The 19,112-nt window shown below is 56.1% G+C and overlaps 1 protein-coding gene across 3 annotated transcripts in view; it reads right to left on the reverse strand.

Annotated features, from left to right (window-relative positions):
- Positions 1-17,470, reverse strand: part of COL7A1 (collagen type VII alpha 1 chain) — a 119,398-nt gene extending 101,928 nt beyond the window's left edge. Inside the window, exons 1-3 of one of the 3 annotated variants that reach the window (XM_075938832.1) lie at positions 17,225-17,470; positions 4,679-4,760; positions 406-586 (exon numbers count right to left, since the gene is read on the reverse strand). In XM_075938832.1, the coding sequence (XP_075794947.1) occupies positions 406-586; positions 4,679-4,760; positions 17,225-17,323 (362 nt within the window). In that variant the 5' untranslated portion in view covers positions 17,324-17,470. Of the gene's footprint in view, positions 1-405; positions 587-4,678; positions 4,761-12,487; positions 12,764-17,224 lie in introns of those variants that run through there. The other 2 variants (XM_075938831.1, XM_075938830.1) reach the window with 2 other exon arrangements.
- Between the last annotated feature and the right edge of the window lie 1,642 nt (positions 17,471-19,112).

A 19,112-nucleotide genomic window follows, 5' to 3' on the forward strand; every position in this document is an offset into this window, starting at 1 on the left:
AGGGTGCAGTTCCATAGACGCGAGGCAGCAGCACACAGAGGTGGCCAGTGGCTTATCTGCAGTGGGGCTCCATAGACCGTGCATTAGGGGCTTCAGGAGCAAGGGGAGTAATTAGACATTTTACTCTCCCACTCCTCCAGCCCAGCTTGGGGATTCACTGGCTATCACGGGGCACTGAGCACAGCAGCCATTGGCCTCCTCTGTCAGCGTCAGGCTCTGGCAGCACTCCCTCCCTAAGCAGATAGCTTCAGGGCCACTCCCACAAACCATTCTGAGCTCCCTTGGTGACTGGACCCCAAGAGCCACCCCCAGGAGCACAGAGAGGTGCCCCCAGTAGGGACCCAGCTGTAGGAGCCTCCCCCATCCTGTGTGCCTGCAGAGGGGGACAGGACCATCAGGACTCACCTGGGGTCATCGCTGTACTGCACTGCTCCGAACCGCACACCTCTCTCACCGACCACATGGACAAAGGGCCTGACCAGGTCCTCCATGAAGGATCGGATCATCCGGAAGTTGGCCCTCCCAATGCTGGAGGATCCATCCACCAGGAACACAATGTCGGCTGCATAAACATTGATGCACGTCCCTGCAAAGCAACCATCAGAAGCTCAGGGTTGGCTCCCTTTGCTCTAACACATAAGGACCAGAGGGAAGTGGCCTAGCCCTTCCGCAGGGGCTCCCTTTATTGAATTAGTGGCCAGGGGTGGGGAAACTTTTTTGGGTCGGGGGCCGCCCACCCACAGAAAAATCAGTCGGGGGCCACACACAAGTGAGACGCAAAAAACCAAACCAAACCAAAACCCTCACTGATGTGGCCCCTGACTGAGAAGCACAATTTTTAAAAAAACAACTAATAGTCTTGTAGCACCTTAGAAACTAGCAAAACATGTAGATGGTATCGTGAGCTTTCGTGGGCACAACCCACTTCTTCAGATGAATGGAGTTATTAAAGGTCCAGTTTCTAAATAAATAGGGGATGGGGGGGGGGAGAAGGAAAAAGAAGAAAAAAGAAAAAACGGGAAAAGAAGTAGTCAATTAGAGCGTCCATGCTACATGAAGCTGCTAGAGAAGGTACATGGGCAGCCGCAAGACCCCACAATATGCCAACCTCTTTCTGGCTGACCTTGAACAACGTTTCCTCAGCTCTTGCCCCCTAGCACCCTTACTCACGCTACACTGATGACATCTTCATCATTATGGACCCATGGGAAAGAGACCCTTGAAGAATTTCACAGGGATTTCAACAACTTCCACCCCATCATCAACCTCAGCCTGGATCAGTCCACGCGAGATCCACTTCCTTGACACTACAGAGTAATTACATGACGGACACATTTCCACCACCTTATACTGGAAACCTACTGACAGCTACACTTATCTTTATGCCTCTAGCTTCCATCCAAGACAGATTTCTCAATCTATTGTTCATAGCCAAGCCCTAAGATACAACCGGATTTGCTCCAATCCCACAGACAAACACCTACAGGATCTATATAGAGCATTCTTAAAACTGCAATACCCGTCTGGAGAAGTGAAAAAGCAGATTGACAGAGCTAGAAGAGTACCCCGATATCAGCTACTTGAAGACAGGCCCAGAAAAGAAAACAACAGGACACCACTTGTCATCACCTACAGCCCACAACTTAAACCCCTCCAACGCATTATCAACCATCTACAACCTATCCTGGAAAATGACCCCTCACTCTCACAGGCCTTGGGGGACAGGCCAATCCTTGCCCACAGACAACCTCTTAATCTCAAACAAATTCTTTCCAGTAACCACACAGCACACCTCCATCATACTCACCCAGGAATCCACCCCTGCAACCAACCCCGGTGCCAACTCTGTCCACACGTCTATACAAGTGACATCATCACAGGACCTAACCACATAAACCACCATATCAGAGGCTCATTTAACTGCACATCCACTAATACAGTGGTCCCCAACACGGTGCCCGCAGGTGCCATGGTGCCCGCTGAGGTATTTATGTGCGCCCGCCGAAACATCTGGGCTGGCCCCAACCTCGGCACGCGGCACATGAGCGGTGCTGGTCCTGGGCTTGTGGCACGTGGGCGGCCCCCACCCCCGGGCGTGTGGCGCATGGGTGGCCCCACCCCCGGAAGCACGGCACATGAGCGGCCTCGCCCCAGGGCGCCTCGCAGCCACGAAAGTTTGGGGACCACTGCACTAATATGATCTATGCCATCAAATGCCAGCAATGCTCCTCTGCCACGTATATTGGCCAAGCTGGCCAGCCTCTGCAGGAAAGAATTAATGGATACAAATCAGATATCCGAAAAGGTAACACAGAGAAACCTGGTGGGGAACATTTTAACTTGCCCTGGCACTCATTAATGGATCTCAAAGCGACCGTACTGTTTCAGGCCAATTCCACAAGCCAGCTCCACAGGGAAGCCTTAGAACTTAACTTCATTTACAAGTTTGATTCCTATAACAGAAGTATGAATAAAGACACAGGCTGGATGGCCCACTGCATTCTACATCTTACTGCCATACAAAACCAAACAAAGAGCACTTAAGAACAACTAGTACTTTCTCTACCAGTTTCATGTAGCATGGACGCTCCAATTGACTATTTCTTTCCCCTTTTTTTCTTTTTTTGCTTCTCTCCCCCAGGATCCCCTATTTATTTAGAAACTGAACCTTTAATAACTCCTTTCATCTGAAGAAGTGGGTTGTGCCCATGAAAGCTCAGGATACCATCTTTATGAGTCTCTAAGGTGCTGCAAGACTATTCACTGGTTTTTAAGTGTTTCCAGTTACAGACTAACTCAGCTACCCCTCTGAAGCTTGAGAAGCAGAAAGACACTCCCCACATTTCCCTCACCCATCAGAGCCTGGGGAGGGGGGCAGCCTAGTAGATTTTGTGTGCTCCAGCCCTACGGTGGGGGTATCAGGGAGTCTGGAGCACCAGTATGGGCTCACCATGCTGGGGGGAGGGCGCATTCGCCTCAGGGGCCAGATCTAGGCTTAGCCCTTCCAGCCTGTTACCCCAGCAGCCCACAGTCCTCCCACAGAGCGCTCAAAGACAGCCAGGATCTGGGAGTCGGGGCAAGGAAACTCAGACCTCAGGGCCACATTCTCCAGCAAGAAGACAGGTTCAGTGCCAGACGCCATGACGTACAAGGCATTCCAGGCCCTGTTCTGGGTGTGTGGGGGGTACAGGACTACCCCATGAATAGGCAGGAGATGGACTCTGCCTGCAAGCAGTGCTTGTGGGCTGACAGCATCCCCAGGGCCCACTGACCAGGAGCTGCCTTGAGCAGAGAACATGCTGGATTTTCTCAGACTAGTGCCACGTTCCTCCCTGCCTACCAGGGCCGTGCAAAGGGGCGAGGACTCCCCAGCCAGGCAGCGGTTGCCTCTCTCCTTGCACATCCCACATTCCTTCAGGGATAAATCACCGCCAAGAGGCAGCTGGGGCTCCAGGTCCTACGTGGCCTAAACGGAACAGTTCCATCACCCAGGCCCGTGGATCCCTTCTCTTCCTCCCCTCCTGCCATGAGCATCATGCGGGAACGAGGGGGGTCTGCCGCACCCCTGCCTTGGCGTGGCTCCATCATATGCAGGGTTTGCAGGTTGGTTCAGTGGCTCTCGGCATCCCACTGAGCCACTCCAGCCCTCTGGCCACAAGCCTGTTCTGAACGTCTGCATAGGGCCACTGCCATCCCCTACACCCCCCCCCCCCCCCCAGCATAAACCTCTTGGGCTCTTCCATGGGTTCCAGCATTCCTGTGAGGGGAGGGAGAAACAGCAACCCCCACGCTGAGCAGCAGGGAAACGCTGCCTGCACCCTGGAGCAAAACAAGGCTGCAGGGCGCACTCTGGCCCACCCCAGGATACAGGACAGCAGCAAGGGAGACGCTGCTCTCTGCCACTCGCAGTCCTCCTTTCAGGGACGTGGGCTCTCAGTCTGGGGATCCCCCAAGGCCAGGGCCTCCCGGGCAGGGCGGAGAGAGGGATTCCAACCTCCCCTTCCACAGGCAGCTCACAGGTGGGGCCAGGCGCTGAGCACCCGGGCCAGCCCACATCACGTTGCCCATCAGCAGGCAGAGTGAGGCGGGCTGGGGGCATGGGGGGGGGAGGGGGAAGAGGCCAACAGGGATACCAGCGGGATATGAGCCTGAGAACTGCGGAGAGCAGCAGATTTGTAACACCCCCCCCCCCCAACAACTCCACACAGCAACCAGCCGTGCTCCAGGCAGATGTCCCAGCCACAGAGCCAGCAGCACAGAGGCAGCCTGGAGGCAGCAGGAGAGCAGTGTACCCCTACCCTGGATCACTGCCCTGCACCGCCAGTGCTCTGTCAGGCCCATGTGGGACTTGGGGAACCATGAGCCCCTCGACAAAGTCCGTGTCCATCCCCTCCCCTGCAGCCACCCCACCTTCTAGCCCACACAATTCAGCATGGCCACGGCTCAGAACTGCCCAGGCAGCCTGCCAGCCAGTCCGTGCTGGGAGGAGACACCTGGTATCATGTTGCCGGGCACAGGCCGGTTTGAGGTGAGGAGGTGGGAACAGCCTGAATTTACTCACCCAGCTGACTGTGTGGGACAAATGCCCTCTGGGGCCAAGCAGTGTTTCCTGCAAAGCCTCCAGCGGCCCCAGCCCCTAACTCACGTACACCCCTTGGAGAGCTCCGACCCCACCAACCTTGGTTTCTCTTTTGGGCCAGGGCTGGTGCCGGAGCTAGCAGCACAGCGAGAAACAGGATCCACCGTCGCATCGTGGGAGCCTGCAAGACACAACAAGAGGGAGGGGCTGATGCTAGGCTGGGACAGGCAAGGGGGGCTCATGTCTCAGCAAAGCAATGGGATGGGGGTAGCAGGGGCAGGGACACAGCTGAGCTTCCTGGAAAAAGCCCCCCAGACCTTCCGAAGCACCTCACCCCACCACAGGGGTTGTGGCATTAGGCCAGTGGCCCATGAAAGAAGCCCCCTAGTGGACATTTATGGAACACCTTCCCCCCCTCCCCACCAAGTGCCTGCCTGACCCCAGCTGCTTGGCTCTGGGCCTGAAGGAGGCATTTTTATTAGGGATAAGTTTAACCAGTTAACCAATTAAGGTGGGGCAAGCTGGGGTGCAGGGTGCTCCACCTAGGCTGGAGTCATCCCCCCGCCCACCGCTGGGCTGGAACTGCCCCCCACCAGTGGCAGGCAGGGAGCTGCTCCAGCCCCACAAGTTAACCTTAACCAGTAAGCCACACCCATTAAGGGTGAGACTTTCCAGTTAACTGGTTAAACCTCCACAGCCCTAGTTTTTATGTTGTCTCAACCATTGATGCTTGGATTGTCTCTAGAAAGGTCTAACCCGGATTTGAATTGTGCTAAGCTCCAGGCCTCAGCAACCCCTCACAGCAGCAAGGTCTCCGGGTTCAATGGGTTGAAAAGTGTGTCCTTTAGTCAGTTCTGAACAATCTGCATTCAGTTGTCAGCAGCCAGCCCCATGTTCTTGTGCCAGCAGGCAGGGTACATAGGCAAGCCCCGCCTGCCTTCTCTTAACACATCTAGAGCAGTGGTTTTCAACCCATCCGTCATGGCCCCCTGGGTACAGGGCTGGAGCTGGCATCAGCTGAAGATAGGCAGGTGGGTCACCAGCTTCCACAGGGCTGGAGCTGGCAGGGGCAGGGAAGTGTGTTACACGGCACTGACAATTTCATTACAGCATGAAGCTCCCCCATACTTGGCACATCCAGAGCAGTGTTCCCTGTGCACTTGGGAGAAATTCAAATGCTGCCCAGCTGATTAGCAGAGCACCCTCAGCTAGGTTTTGTGTTTCTATTGGTGGTGCACAGTTGCACATGCCAATTTAATGTATTCTACACATGGATGGAAACATCCACAAATGGATGGAAAAGATTAGAGAGAATGTTGATCCAGACCCTTCATGGTCAAGATTTCTCTGGGAGCCTCTGTTACACACGCCGTGAGTTAGCTTAGCATTGCTGTCTTTGAGACTCACTTTTGTAGCCAATGTAAGAGATGGAAGGGGACCACCAACAGTTTTTACATCCGGGTACATAGGCGAGCCCCACGTTCCTTCTCTTAACACATCTAGAGCAGTGGTTTTCAACCCATCCGTCATGGCCCCCTGGGGTCAGGGCTGGAGCTGGCATCAGCTGAAGACAGGCAGGTGGGTCACCAGCTTCCATAGCGCTGGAGCTGGCAGGGGCAGTTTTTACTTCAGGCATGGGGTCACCAATGCCAATAGGCTGAGAACAGCCAGGGAGAGAACCCCTGCTCCTGAAAGTACAATTCACTACATCGGAACTACATTTCATCCCTCAAAGGGCCACCTCTCCCCTCTGCTGGATTCCTTCTGGGGACCAGAACTGAAAACACATTCCATCTGACACGCCAGTGCTCATTTACCCTGAGGCGTCCTAGTCCTTGCAGTATTATTATGCTTCATTGTCTCCTGGCCCTCTCCCTCTGCACCTGGCCACTTGATTTGCTTCTGCTGACAGCCAGACCTCTCAGAGCTGTCCACAGCGACATGCATGACTTTTTCCTGAGCCGCTACAGTTCATTTAAAGCCCAGCAACAGGCGTGATTCATTCAAATAATTCCCTCCAATGCGCATTAATTCATTCAAGCTGAAGGGCAACATATTTAACAGCTAAAAGAAGCCACTGTTAATCTGTGGAACTTGCTGTTGCAGGATATTACAGAATAAAGTAGCATAGGAAGATTCCACTAAGGGTTAGACATTCATCTGAAGAAGAAGAGCATGTGCAGTGACACCAGCTGGGACAAAGACTATCCCAGGACTGTTGATCCTGATGCTACAGGAAACAGAGTGATCATCAGCTGGAGTACGTGAGTGAAGAAATCTCTATCCCAGGCTAATGCTGTGCACTTATGCAGGGGCCTACGTGGGGGAGGAACAATTTCTTCTCTATCAAAAGCACCATCCCACATTGGCCTCTAGAGAAGAGCAAGCCATGGTGTAGATGGACCCTCCATCCTTCCCTCCTGCAGTCAGACAGGACAGGCGATTAGAGGCATGGGAAATGTACCAGCCTGGCCCAGAGTAGGGGTGGGGAACCGCAGGACCAGGGGTTGGATGTGGCCCCTGAGGCTCAGGGCTCCTCCCCGACATTGAGGAGCCCGCTCCGGCACCCCAGATCCCCACTGTCCCACTATGGGCCCCCCCAGACTCTGGTGTGAGAGGGAACGTGGGAAGTGTCTGTCCCCTTCTCAGTCACGAGCCGTGCATCACTGAGGGGATTTTGTTTGTTTGTTTCTCACTTGCGTGTGGCCCCCGACTGGTTTTTCTGTGGGTCAGTGGCCCTCTACCCACAACAGGTTCCCCACCCCTGCTCCAGAGCAGCGGTTCCTAACCTTTTCCAGATGGGGACCATTTTGACAATTCAGGAAGACTTGGTGACCCAAGGCAATTCAAAAAATGTGTGAATGGCTCCTTGAGAGCCACCGGAGGAGACACCTGGCGACCCATAGGTTGGGAAACCCTGCTCTAGAGCCACATGGGAAAGAGCTGGAGTGGCACAGAACTGGGTTGTTTTATGGCTCTCCCGCTTGTGGCTCGGTTTGAGCTCTCCCATGTCACAGACCAAGCGACTCAGCGACAGAGCAGCGGGGCTGGCAGGGCCCAGAGACCGGGGGAGATCGCAGAGGGATGAGAGAGGGCAAGACCTGGCACCAAGGGCTCCCTGGAACTTTGCTGGCGGTTTGGAAGAGCTCCCCTCTCCTCTAGCGCTTCACCACCCCAGGAGGAGAACAGTGAGGGGCTGCAGTAGCCATCATTAACGCTAACCCCACCCCAGCAGGTACCAATCACCCCCTCCACGCCTACTGTGGGTTTCAGGCACCAACTTATGCCCATAAAGGAGCCACTGAGGCTTGCTCTGCACACAGCGTTGCACTGGCTTGACTAGCATAGGATGTTGCACTGATTTAGATAAACTGGTGCAGCCTTGTATTCCCTGCAAGCTGTGTGCTTGGGTGGCTACCCTGGAATGATTTAAATGCTGCCCAGCTGATTAGCACAGTGCCCACAGTGTGCAGCAAGTATATCTACTGGTGGTGCACATCCGCACATACCTCATGCACATAACAAAATTGATTCCACACATGGATGGAAAAATTAGTGGGAACATTAATGCAGCCCCACGTGAGCACACGCCCACTGGATTAGCCTGCCCCACTGTTAACTGATGTGAGCCCGATTTAAACTCGGACAGATTGAAAGCTGCATCCAAAGCTGCTGCAGTTCAACTAAATCCCCCGACAGTTGTTGGGTCGGGTGGGAACTCAGCCCAGGGACAAGCCTGGGAAGGCAACAGGAGCCCAGCCCATCTGGGGAGAAAACTCTCCTGCACTTTGCTTCTCTCATTCACCTTGAGTTCAGAGCTGCTGAACGGCCTGACTGACCGGCAGCCTGGCTGAGACTCGAGCCTCAGGCGGCGCTGCAGCGTGATTATCTCCATTGCAGAGGGGAAGGACCCCCAGTGGGGAAGGGAACCCAGGTCCTCCACAGCCTGGTGCCCTGTGCCTGTGCTGCCTCCCTGCTGAGCAGCCAGCAGCGCCGCAGGCTTCAGCCAGCATGCCCCTGAGCTGGTGAGCCTGAGCCCCTCACGCAAGGATCTGCGTGCGGGCAGCTTGTTCTCAGCACTGCAGCCCTGGGCTCCTTCCCCTGGAGCAGCCTGGGCCGTTCTGCACGGTGCTGTAAGAGGGAGATGGCTCCGCGGGGCCCAGTCAGACGTACCTGGGCTGCGTTGTTGCATGTTGCAGGGCTTTGATGAGCAGCCTGAAGCGCTGTGCACATGGCACCATGTGGAACAGGGAGACGTGTTGGCAGAGCCAGTCAAAGAGGAGGGGAAACTCCTCTCAGCCAGATCTGCCAGCGGCTCCCTTCCAACACGGGCTGAACATGTGCCTGGGATCCGGGCCCACCTAAACTCTGCAACTGGCACAGGCTCCCATCCATTAACAATGGGGGGCACTGCTCTTCTCACCCCACAGCTGGTGAACCCCAGACCCTACCCCAAGGCCCATGGCTGGGGCAGAAGAGCTGTCAGTGTCGCAGGCCAGGCGCGATGGGAACGTCTCCACGAGGAGTACAGGTAGTTCAGAATAGGAAGCCTAGTCTGAACTACCTAGTTCGTGCCGTGTGTAGCCGCGGGGCACGGAGTCCGAACTAGCGGACATTTAAAAATGGCGGCGCCCGGCAACATGCAAATGAAGCCCGGGAAATTCAAATCCCGGGCTTCATTTGCAACTTCGGTTGACTACATTACCCCGCTAGTTCGAACTAGGGTGGTAGTGTAGACATACCCTTACAGATTTGGGATCTGTCTCCCCGGGACTCCCACTGACGCCTTCCGGAGCTGGGGGACAAGGAATGCAGGAGAAGAGGGCAGGGAAACCGAGGGGCAAAGGACAGGCAGCAGGAGTAGAGGCAGTTTCCCTTTTGGAGCCTGTTACCAGCAAAGTCAGTGCCCCCAGCTCTAGCCCCAATAGGGGGGCACCTCCCCACATGGCACAATGCTGTGCCCCTGGGAGGAGAGAAGTCAAGTTTCAGTAGGGCCTGGATGCCCCTGCACCGGGCAGTGGGGAATGGCAGCAGGACAGCCTCCCCTGGCAGAGCAGATGTCACTGCACACGTGCACCAAGGCAGCTAGCTAACAGCCCCCGTCCAGGCCTTCCTGCTTCCTAGTAGCAATTTCCAGCTTCCAGCCTGCCAACCTCAGACCTTCCTGCTTCCTAGTAGCAATTTCCAGCTTTCCCCAGCCAGGCTGTGCCTGGCCAAAAGTGCAAGGGTGCAGGCGTGAGCACGCAACAGCCGGCAAGCGCTATTCTGTCCCCCAGCAATGCAGTTTAAGAGCACAAGCATGAACAGCAGTGTGAGCGTGGATACTTGGCTGGGATCCCTTTGAATCCTACTTCCTCCCCTTTTGTTAACAGTTCCCGGCAGACACCCTCTCGCCTCTCCTCTGGCACAGGCTGAGGCCCAGAAGAAAGTCAAGGCAAATAGAGCCTGAGAGATGCTCCAAAGAGCTTTGTATCCGATGCACGAGTGCCCTGCTGCAGATGGCGTAGCCGTGAGGTGAAGGGTGTACACAGACTCCACGTCCTCTGCCACCCAACCCTTCCCTCCTCCAGCTGCACTTCTTCCCTTTCTCCCCTGCAGCGGGTGCCAGGGCTAGCTGACTGGTTTACTCTCCCTCCTCATGCCTGTATTCTGCTCTGTCCTGCTTTCACCATTCCTGCCCACTTAAATAGGTTCTAAAGCTTGTGTGAGGGGATGCTGCCCCACCCTTTTGTACTCTCACCTCCTAAAATTGATAAGAACAGCCATACTGGGTCAGACCAAAGGTCCATCTAGCCCAGTATCCTGTCTGCCAACAGTGGCCAATGCCAGGTGCCCCAGAGGGACTGACAGAACAGGTAATCCTCACGTGATCCCTCTCCTATCACCCATATCCAGACAAACAGAGGCTAAGGACACCATTCCTACCCATCCGGGCTAAGAGCCATTGATAGACCTAACCTTCATGAATCTGTCTAGCTCTTTCTTGAACCCTGTTAAAGTACTAGACGTCACCACATCCTCTGGCAAGGAGTTCCAAAGGTTGCCTGTGCACAGGGTAAAGAAAAACTTCCTTTTGTTTGTTTTAAACCTGCTGCGTATTAATTTCATTTGGTGACCCCTAGTTCTTATCTCATGGGAACAAGTAAATAACATTTCCTTATTCACTTTTTCCACATCAGTCATAATTTTATAGACCTCTATCATATCCCCCCCTTAGTCTCCTCTTTTCTAGGATGAAAAGTCCCAGTCTTTTTAATCTCTATTCATATGGGATCCGTTCCAAACCCCTAATCATTTTTCTTGCCCTTTTCTGAACCTTTTCCAATGTCAGTATATCTTTTTGAGATGAGGCGACCACATCTATGCATAGTATTCAAGATGTGGGTGTACCATGGTTTTATATTGAGGCAGTAAGATATTCTCTGTCTTATTCTCTAGCCCTTTTAAAATGATTCCTAATATTCTGTTTGCTTTTTTGGCTACTGCTGCACATCGAGTGGATTGGATGTTTTCAGAGAACTATCCACAATGACTCCAAGATCTCTCACTTGAGTAGTTATGGCTAAATTAGTCCCCATCATACTATATGTACAGTTGGGATTTTTTCCAATGTACATTACTTTACATTTAACAACATTAAATTTCATTTGCCATTTTGTTGCCCAATCACTTAGTTTTGTGAGACCTTTTTGAAGCTCTTCAGTCTGCTCTGGTCTTATACCTGCCTGCATCCTGAAAGGTGACCCTTCCCGCAAAGGGGGAGTGTGTGTGGGGGATGAGGGAGATGCTGAACGTCTCCCTGGCAATGGCAGGGCAGAACGCCATCAGTAGATGCCTGAGCGCTTGGGCGGCTGCCCAGGAGAGATTCAAATGCCGCCCAGCTGATTAGCAGAGCACTCACAGTTGCCCACAGCCAGCAGCCTGAGTTTCTATTGGTGGTGCACATCTGCACAATGTATCGGTGCATGTAACAAAATGTATTCTGCACTCTGATGGAAAAAAATCAGAGGGAACATTGGCCTGCTCCTGTAAGACTTGGGTACAAAGTGCAGGGTGCCAAGCTGCGAGCATTCACGCATATGCCACCTTCGGCAGGACCCCAACAGAGACAGTTCCACAGGGACTTCAGAGCCAGGGTGCCACTGCACAGGGTGCAGGCAGGACTAGTCCCAGGGGTCAACATAAAGGAGGAGCCTGCAGTCCTAAGCAGGCTGCCTGTCTGCTGCTTCCATGAGTGCAGGGTCTCAGCTCGGCTCCACTGGGAATCACACATTGCCCAGAACAGACCCAGGGCTAAAGAGGAGGGCGGCTGCCCCGGTGAGTGCAGGGATGGGGAAAAACCCAGCTCCTGGGCCAGGGCCAGACAGTGACCCATCTGTCCCCAAAGCCCGCCAGCTCCAGCGTGAGGAATCTGCTCAGTTGCTGCGGGGATTGGCCCTTGCCTGGCGCCCCATCCCCAGCAGAGAAGCGGTTCCCCGCCATGCCCTGGGACACGCTTTGCACAAGGAGCGCAGCACCAGGGCGCCCTGGCTAAGCCTCCCCCAGGAACGGATCTGCCCGGGCGGCCTTGCCGGGGGCGCTCCAGGGCCACCGCTGCGGCGGGCGCGCGAAGCGGGGGCAGCCCGCGGGGGGAGGGGGCTGGGCAGCAGCTGCCGGGGCGGGGTGTGGGCGCCAGGGGGCGGCGGATGAGGCTGACGAGGGGTTTCCCCTGGGAAGCTCCCAGTGCCGGGCAGAGGGACCCGCGCGCCCGGGGCGCTCCCTGCGCTCGGGGGCTCCCCCCGCCCCGGAGAGGGACCCGGAGCACGAGAGCCCAGCCCGGCTGCACAGAGAGGCCCTGGTTCCCGGCGCCCCCGCCCCCAATCGCCCTGCAGCTGCTGCCCCGGGGCGCGCGGGACCCGGCCGGGTTACCTGCTGCCCGCCAGCAGGCTCCGCAAGTGCCGGTCTCACGTCGCCGGGAGTCGGGCTGGGACCCGGCGGGCTCGGCTCCGGCCCCTCAGCGAGCTCGCCGCGCTCCTTCCCCGCCGCGCATGGGGAGACAGTCCCGGGAGAGGGAGGCTGGAAGCTGCTGCCGGGGGGGGCCGATCCCCGCGTCTCTGCTCCGTGCCCCGCCGCCGCCAAGCCCGGCCCCAGCTTTTGGGCAAAGCGCTGCAGGCTGCACCCCCGGCCCGGCCCCTGCTCCCGCGGCAGCCAATGGCCTCCCAGGTGCAAGGGGCTGCTCCCCCTCTCGCGTGTCAGGGCGCTGGGCGTGCAGCTGAGCCGGCCACACCCGGGCCCGGAGCCTCCTCCCGCCCCAGCCCGGGCAGCGGGCCCTTCCCTGCCGGCCCGGGGGAAACGGGGCATCCCCGGTCTCTGCCTTGGAGCGACAGAGGTTCCCGGGTGGCCTTCCGTCTAGCGGGGGGCTGAGCAGTGGCGGGGAATGGGGGCAGGTGGTGGCCACAGGAGGCTGCGTCCTGGCCCACGTTGCGTTGGTGGAGACGAAGGTCGCTGCCATGGGGCGAAGCACGCGGGCCATATGGAGCAAGGATGGGGCTCGGCTCAGATCCTCCTTTGCCAAACCACCAAGGCCAACCCAGGGCTGAACTGCTGGTGTGTCGGGAGCTGCGGAGACTGAACCGACTGAACCTCCCGAGCCCCCTACACTCAGTACCCCCCGCGCTAACCCCCTCCAAAAAGGCTGGTTGGCAAAATGAACCTTATCCAGAAAACTTTCCCTGGCTGGAAATGGCTCTGCTGTCTCAATGGAACACCCCCTCCAACTTCTTGTAGAGGATTCCTCCAGGTTCTGGGAACACTTGGGGTCTGGGGGTTTTCCCAGCAGAGCATCTCTCCTCAGAAAGGCTCTTGCCAGTTGTAAAATGTTCACTAGACATTCTGAAAAAAGGGACAGGGGAGCAAGGTAGTTCTGTGTCCAGAGGAGCCAGTCCATTTGGCCACACCAACAGGATTAACCAACAGAATTGACAATGGCCACCTTTGAGACAAGAGACCAAGACACCAAAGGCCACTGACTCCAGCAACTCCATGCCCTGCCTGGAAGAAGCCAATAGCGGATGTTCCTGAGGAATGTGCAACCTGCCCATTTATACAGCTGGCGATTTGCATGATGCTGTAGATGGGGTGGGAGACGGGTGCTTTCCGACCCCGCTCTCAGCAGATTATGTCATTGAGCATGAAGATTGATTTTCATTGCAATTCTTGTGTATGGTCATATAACATTATCCAGCTGTGTTTTCAATCCAGGTGCAGGGAAGCCACTCTGAGACACAATCAGCACCTTTTCTACGACAGATCCCAACAAGTGAGACTGGATCTATTCTGTTCCTGGTGTAAATCTCTGACTTTCACCAGCTAACCCAGTCTGGGGCCCATGGGGTAATGCTGAAATAACATGTAATCACTCTTACCCCCACTAGAACAATCCTGTCTCCCTCCCTTCCATCCCCAGTCAGACTAACGGCACATCCAGATCAGTGTCCACTAGCACCTTAGAGACTAAGAAAAGAATACATATAGTAACATAAACATTTGTGGGCACAACCCACTTCTTCAGATGAGTGGAGCAAGAGGCTCAGAGAGGCACAACCCCCCCCCCAAAATTTAAAGCAAAAAAAGAGAGGAGAAGTGGAAGAGAAAAATGGTCAATTAGAGTGCCTGTGCTAAATGAGGCTAATAGAGTGGGCTGTACGTTCGCAATACTTAGCTTTTGATGTCATTTGGGTGTTGAATATAATGGCCCATCCAGTTCATGTCTTTGTTCAGTCCCCAGGGTAAAGGCGTCAAATTTGCATATGAACACCAGTTCCGCAGTCTCTCTCTCTAGTTGGTTCCTGAAGTTACTTTGCAAAAGAATGGCTACTTTTAAATCCATTAATGAGTGTGCATGCAGGTTAAAATGTTGCCCAACAGGTTTTTGTGTGTTACCATTTCGACTATTTGGTTTGTGTCCATTAATCCTTTATCGAAGAGACTGTCTGTTTTGGCCAATATACGTGGCAGAGGGGCATTGCGGGCACTTGATGCATACCTCACATTAGAGGATGTGCAGCTGTATGAGCCTCTGAAGTGGTGGCCTACATGGTGCTCCCATCCCTGCAGTATTTAAGCACTTCAGATACTTGCAACTATGAGCATCAAGCGTTCTGTATCCCCGGCATGGGAGAGCAAATGGGTTACCCCACCTAGGCCACTTTCCTGTCTCCAGCAACGCTAGTGCTTCAGAGGAAGATGCAAGAGTCCGTACGATGCCACCAGATGTACTTTCCTTTCGAGGCAGGAGAGTGTGGCCTGCTAATGCTCTGAGCCAGGCAGGGGACTCAGAGCTATCTGGGGAACATGCATTAGCTGCGTTTAAATCCAATTCCCTTTGCATCCTGGGTGATTTTGCATTGGCCTGTCCTTTACAATTCTATGTGACCAGTCCTACAAGGAACAAGGCACCTTTCAAAATGATTGCTGTAGGGCAGGATCCAATCTGAGACGCCCCACCTCTGTCCCCTTGGCAGCTCCTTGCCTCTCTAGGGCAGCAGGTTTGCTCCATGCACGTGGTGCCCTGTGATGCCAGCACTCCCAGCCTCTGCCTGGTGAGCTAACGGGCAGCTCAGCTGGGGGAGAGGGGATTGGAACCCACACAGGCAGGATTGAGACAGGCTAACCAGCGGAGGATGGCAGGGTTCACACAGACACTGGTGTGACTCCTCACTGCAGCAATAGGTGACCAGGTCTCCTCCTGCTCTCCTCCCAGGCAGAGGATTCCTAGTCATCTGCCTCTGGGCCCCTAGTCAGCACATTGGCTCCCCTCCCACTAGCCACCACCTAACATGGACAATTAGCAGACCCCCTCAGATCCTACCAACTGGACTCCAGCACACAGCTCCTCCAAGCCCAACCTGCTGACATTCATGATGTGGAAGCACCTCGAGGCTCCCACCAAGACTGGAAGCCCATTATGCTATAAGGAACCATCAGGAGAGGCCATTCCCTGCCCCCAGGGCTCTCCTAGGGACTCTGTGTCCCGTTCAGAAGAAGGCTAGAAAGGCCCCACTTGGTCTCAAAGCAATTCCCAGGGTCCCTTTTAAAGCATCTCTGTCTTGGGAGTTTCCATGTCGGCAACTCAAGGGCCCAGGACCCCCCAAAAGCTCAGGCTATTTCCATCACTCCAGCAGCTCTCCAGGTTAATTCTTTACTGAACTGTCATTGGATCATTTGACCAACCCCTGGCAGCTCCCATTCTGCGGGGCCCACTGTGCAGAGTGTGGCTAAGAGGCTGGCACGCTCCAGAGGGCAATCCTGGCAATGAATGGAGGGGGTCAGTCTCATCCTCCTGCTCTGGTCCTAGCCATGACTTTGCAGGAGCTAGAGACATCAGCCGTGCTGGGCTGAGTGGCCCTGACCCACGTGGCTTTGCTGTTCCCATCCGGTCAGGGGAGTTCCGGGAGGCTCAGCTGCAGCCCGGTCACATGCTCAGACCTGTTCCACCACCAGAAAGCAAGTCTCCAGGGGAATGTCTTCAACAAACAAACAGCCGACGGAATGGCTCCAGCATTTCACTAGAGTCTAATCTGGGATGGCCACCGGAAAGAAAACAAACAGGAGGTGCTGGGGCTCCCAGGCTGCTCAATTCCCAGCAGAGAAGTGAGCCCAGAAGCCTGGAGCCTCTCTTTCCCAGCATTCCTCAACACTGGGACTAAGGGCCACACATGGAGACCTGATCAAAGGAACAACTTCTTGGGGGGAGGGGGAGGGTGAGAGAGAGAGAGAGAGAGACTTACAGTTAACCCCTGGAACTCACTGCTGCAAGATGCTACAGGACACCACACAGGTTACCCTTGCTCCTTGCATGGCAGGGTAGAGCAAGCTAGACTAGATGGGTCCCATGTGGCAACACCACTGGAGAGTGGTGCTGGGGTTACTCTGCAACCAGCTCTAGACACGCATGTCCTGGAATCTTAGCTTTGGGAAAGGCCAGATGCAGAGGGAAACCAAGGATCAACATTAGCCCATGACGCGGGGCACTGTGGAGCGGTCGTGGGGAACATCACTGGCCTTGGGGCCCCAGAAGGTGCGCACAGTTTTCCTGGCTGTTGGGCTTGTGTTAGTCTCATAGGGAGCCAAACTGAGAAGAGATGGGCTATAGAATTCCCTCCTGGGCTGGACTAGTGAGCTAGCCAGCACATATCCTGCCTTCTACAGTGCCAGCACTGGCTGCTGCAGTAATAGGTGCAAGAGCCCTGCAATAGGCAGCTCTGGGATACCCTGCCCACAGAGACATCACCTCCAGCACCAGGTGGTGGCTGGGCCGTGCCTGGAGGCAGCAGGGCTCACCTCTCTTCTCTAGCGGGACTGAGAACATCCTCATCACCTGATCAATGCCAGCTCCTTTGGGGGATCCTCCTCCCTCCCTCTGCCAAAGGGCATATCCCTCTAGTCAATCCCCCTCCCCTGGCAGAGGCTGTGCCATGTTTCCAGTCCTGTACCTCCCCCTTCCCATGTCTCCTCCATCATGGGCCCCACCCCAGCATGGCAAGTGGCATCTCCCCACACTACAGCAGCTCAAGGCAGCCTGCACCTCAGAAACAGCTGCTCTGGTGCCAGGCCTTGCCAGCAGGCAGCGAGCCCCCTCCCTCCTCCTCCAGGTATCTGCTTTACCTGTGTCCTCGCTTCCTTGCTTGAAGGCCCAGATCCTGCAGGCTCAGGAGTTCCCCCTTCCACTCCTACAAGAGCAACAAGCAGCTGGTCCATGTGCATCTTCCAGGAGGGAGTGGGGGGCCCATTGTCCTGAGCAGCACCCGGCAATCCCACATCCAGTGCCCCTCCAATGCTGGATCCATGGGTTGGTGCCACCCACTTGGGGCCTTGTGCCCACTTAGCTCTCTGGCAGAAATGCTCCAGGGTGCAGCCTGCCCTGGGCTCCTGCAGCAATTTTCCAGACACACAGTTTGAAAGGCAGAGGAGGGGCTGCCATCTCCCAGCTCCCTCTTAAAGGCACAGCATCAAGAGCACCCCCGTCCCGCCTCATTAGCACTTCTTTGCATAGGGCTGTGTTCAGTCCCCTCCCCTAGGCCCTTAGGAGCTCGGGGGCTGGTGGCCTTTCACTGCCCTGGGTGGGCCTGGCGCTGGGTGAGTGGAGGTGGCTAACTGCACAGACACAGACACAGACACAGACACTGCAAAGCAGGGCGACCTCTCGGCCCCCGCTCCCATCTGTCATTCAAATGGGAGCAGCCTCCTGCTCAGCAGCCTGTCTAATGAAGGCAGGGCAGCCTGTCCCAGTTAGAAGAGGGGCTTCATTAAACAAGGCACAGAGGCAGCTGGCTAGTGCGCGGTCACTGGCCCCAGGCCTAGAGCAGGAGGGGCCGAGAGGAGGGGCTGGATGTGACGGCTGAAACCGCTCCGAGTTTGACACCCCCATCCCGGGCAGCCACAGCAGAGGGCTCCGCGCCTGGCGTCTCCGCAGCGTGGTGCTTACCCGTGTCCTCGCGGTCCCTCTGGGACACACAGACCCTGCAGCAGCTCTGCCGGGAAGTGTGCGGGGTACTGTGGCTGGGCCAAGAGATGGGCCTCCAGCTCTTGTCAGAGCGGGCAGGACCCAGCTCCCAGTGGAAGGGAGCCCCTGGCCAAGGGCCTGCTGCTGTGAAACGCTGCTCCTGGCTGCTGCAAGCCACTCTGGGCTCTGCCAGCAGCCACGGGCTCCAAGGGACCAGCTGTCACGGCAAGGCCTGGCCAGGGGCCCATGCACAGCAGGCGCTCAGAGGGGGAAGAGGCCCCGCAGCACCTGATGGCAGCACCGCAGGGCGCAGCATAGACACCGCGGCAGGGAGAAGGGGCATGGGCCTGCCCAGGTGCTGCAGCACGACTGACTCAGACCTCCTGAAGAATGGGCTGAGGGCCCCAGCCCAGGAAGCATCTGCCAGAGTAGCCCCAGCAGCCCCTCTGCGCCAGGGGCACCCAGATTCAGCAGCACAGAAGCAGCCCAGCAGCTCCTCTAGGCCAGTGTCCTGCAGTGCTAGGACAGACTGGGGAGCAGCCTACGCTAGCAGCACGTCAGCAGGGCACAGCAATGGTTCTGAGCCCCCGAGAGCTGGGTGCCCCCTCCTCATCCTGCCCCATGTAGGCCACAGGAGACGGGGGGCTGTAGAGCAGGCAGCCGGTGCTGCTTTCCTAGTCACCAGATCAGATCCATCATCCCCCCCTCTCCACAGCGGTGCCGGGAGAGGAATCCTGCATGTAGCCTCCAGGCCTAACATGCTCCTCCAAATCCCAAAGCCATCATCAGCCTGCCCCTGCTCTCCCCGTGTCCCCATCCTCCCCTCCTGCCGGGCGTGTCAGTGGAGGCGCAGTCGCTCTGGGGCCGGGATACCTCGCCGGGACAGGAACTCAAGGAATCTGCCTGCAGGCAGCTTGCGCTCCTCCCTGCTCCGCTCAGCAACGGGCCGCAGGAGCCAGAGCCACCTCCACGGAGCAGGGCGACTACTGGGCAGGTGGCGCTGGGACTGGACCCTCCTTTCGTCCAGCCCATAGAGTTCCTTGGGTTAGG

This window comes from Pelodiscus sinensis, chromosome 11, assembly GCF_049634645.1.
Source record: "Pelodiscus sinensis isolate JC-2024 chromosome 11, ASM4963464v1, whole genome shotgun sequence".
In the NCBI taxonomy this organism is placed as follows: domain Eukaryota; kingdom Metazoa; phylum Chordata; order Testudines; family Trionychidae; genus Pelodiscus; species Pelodiscus sinensis.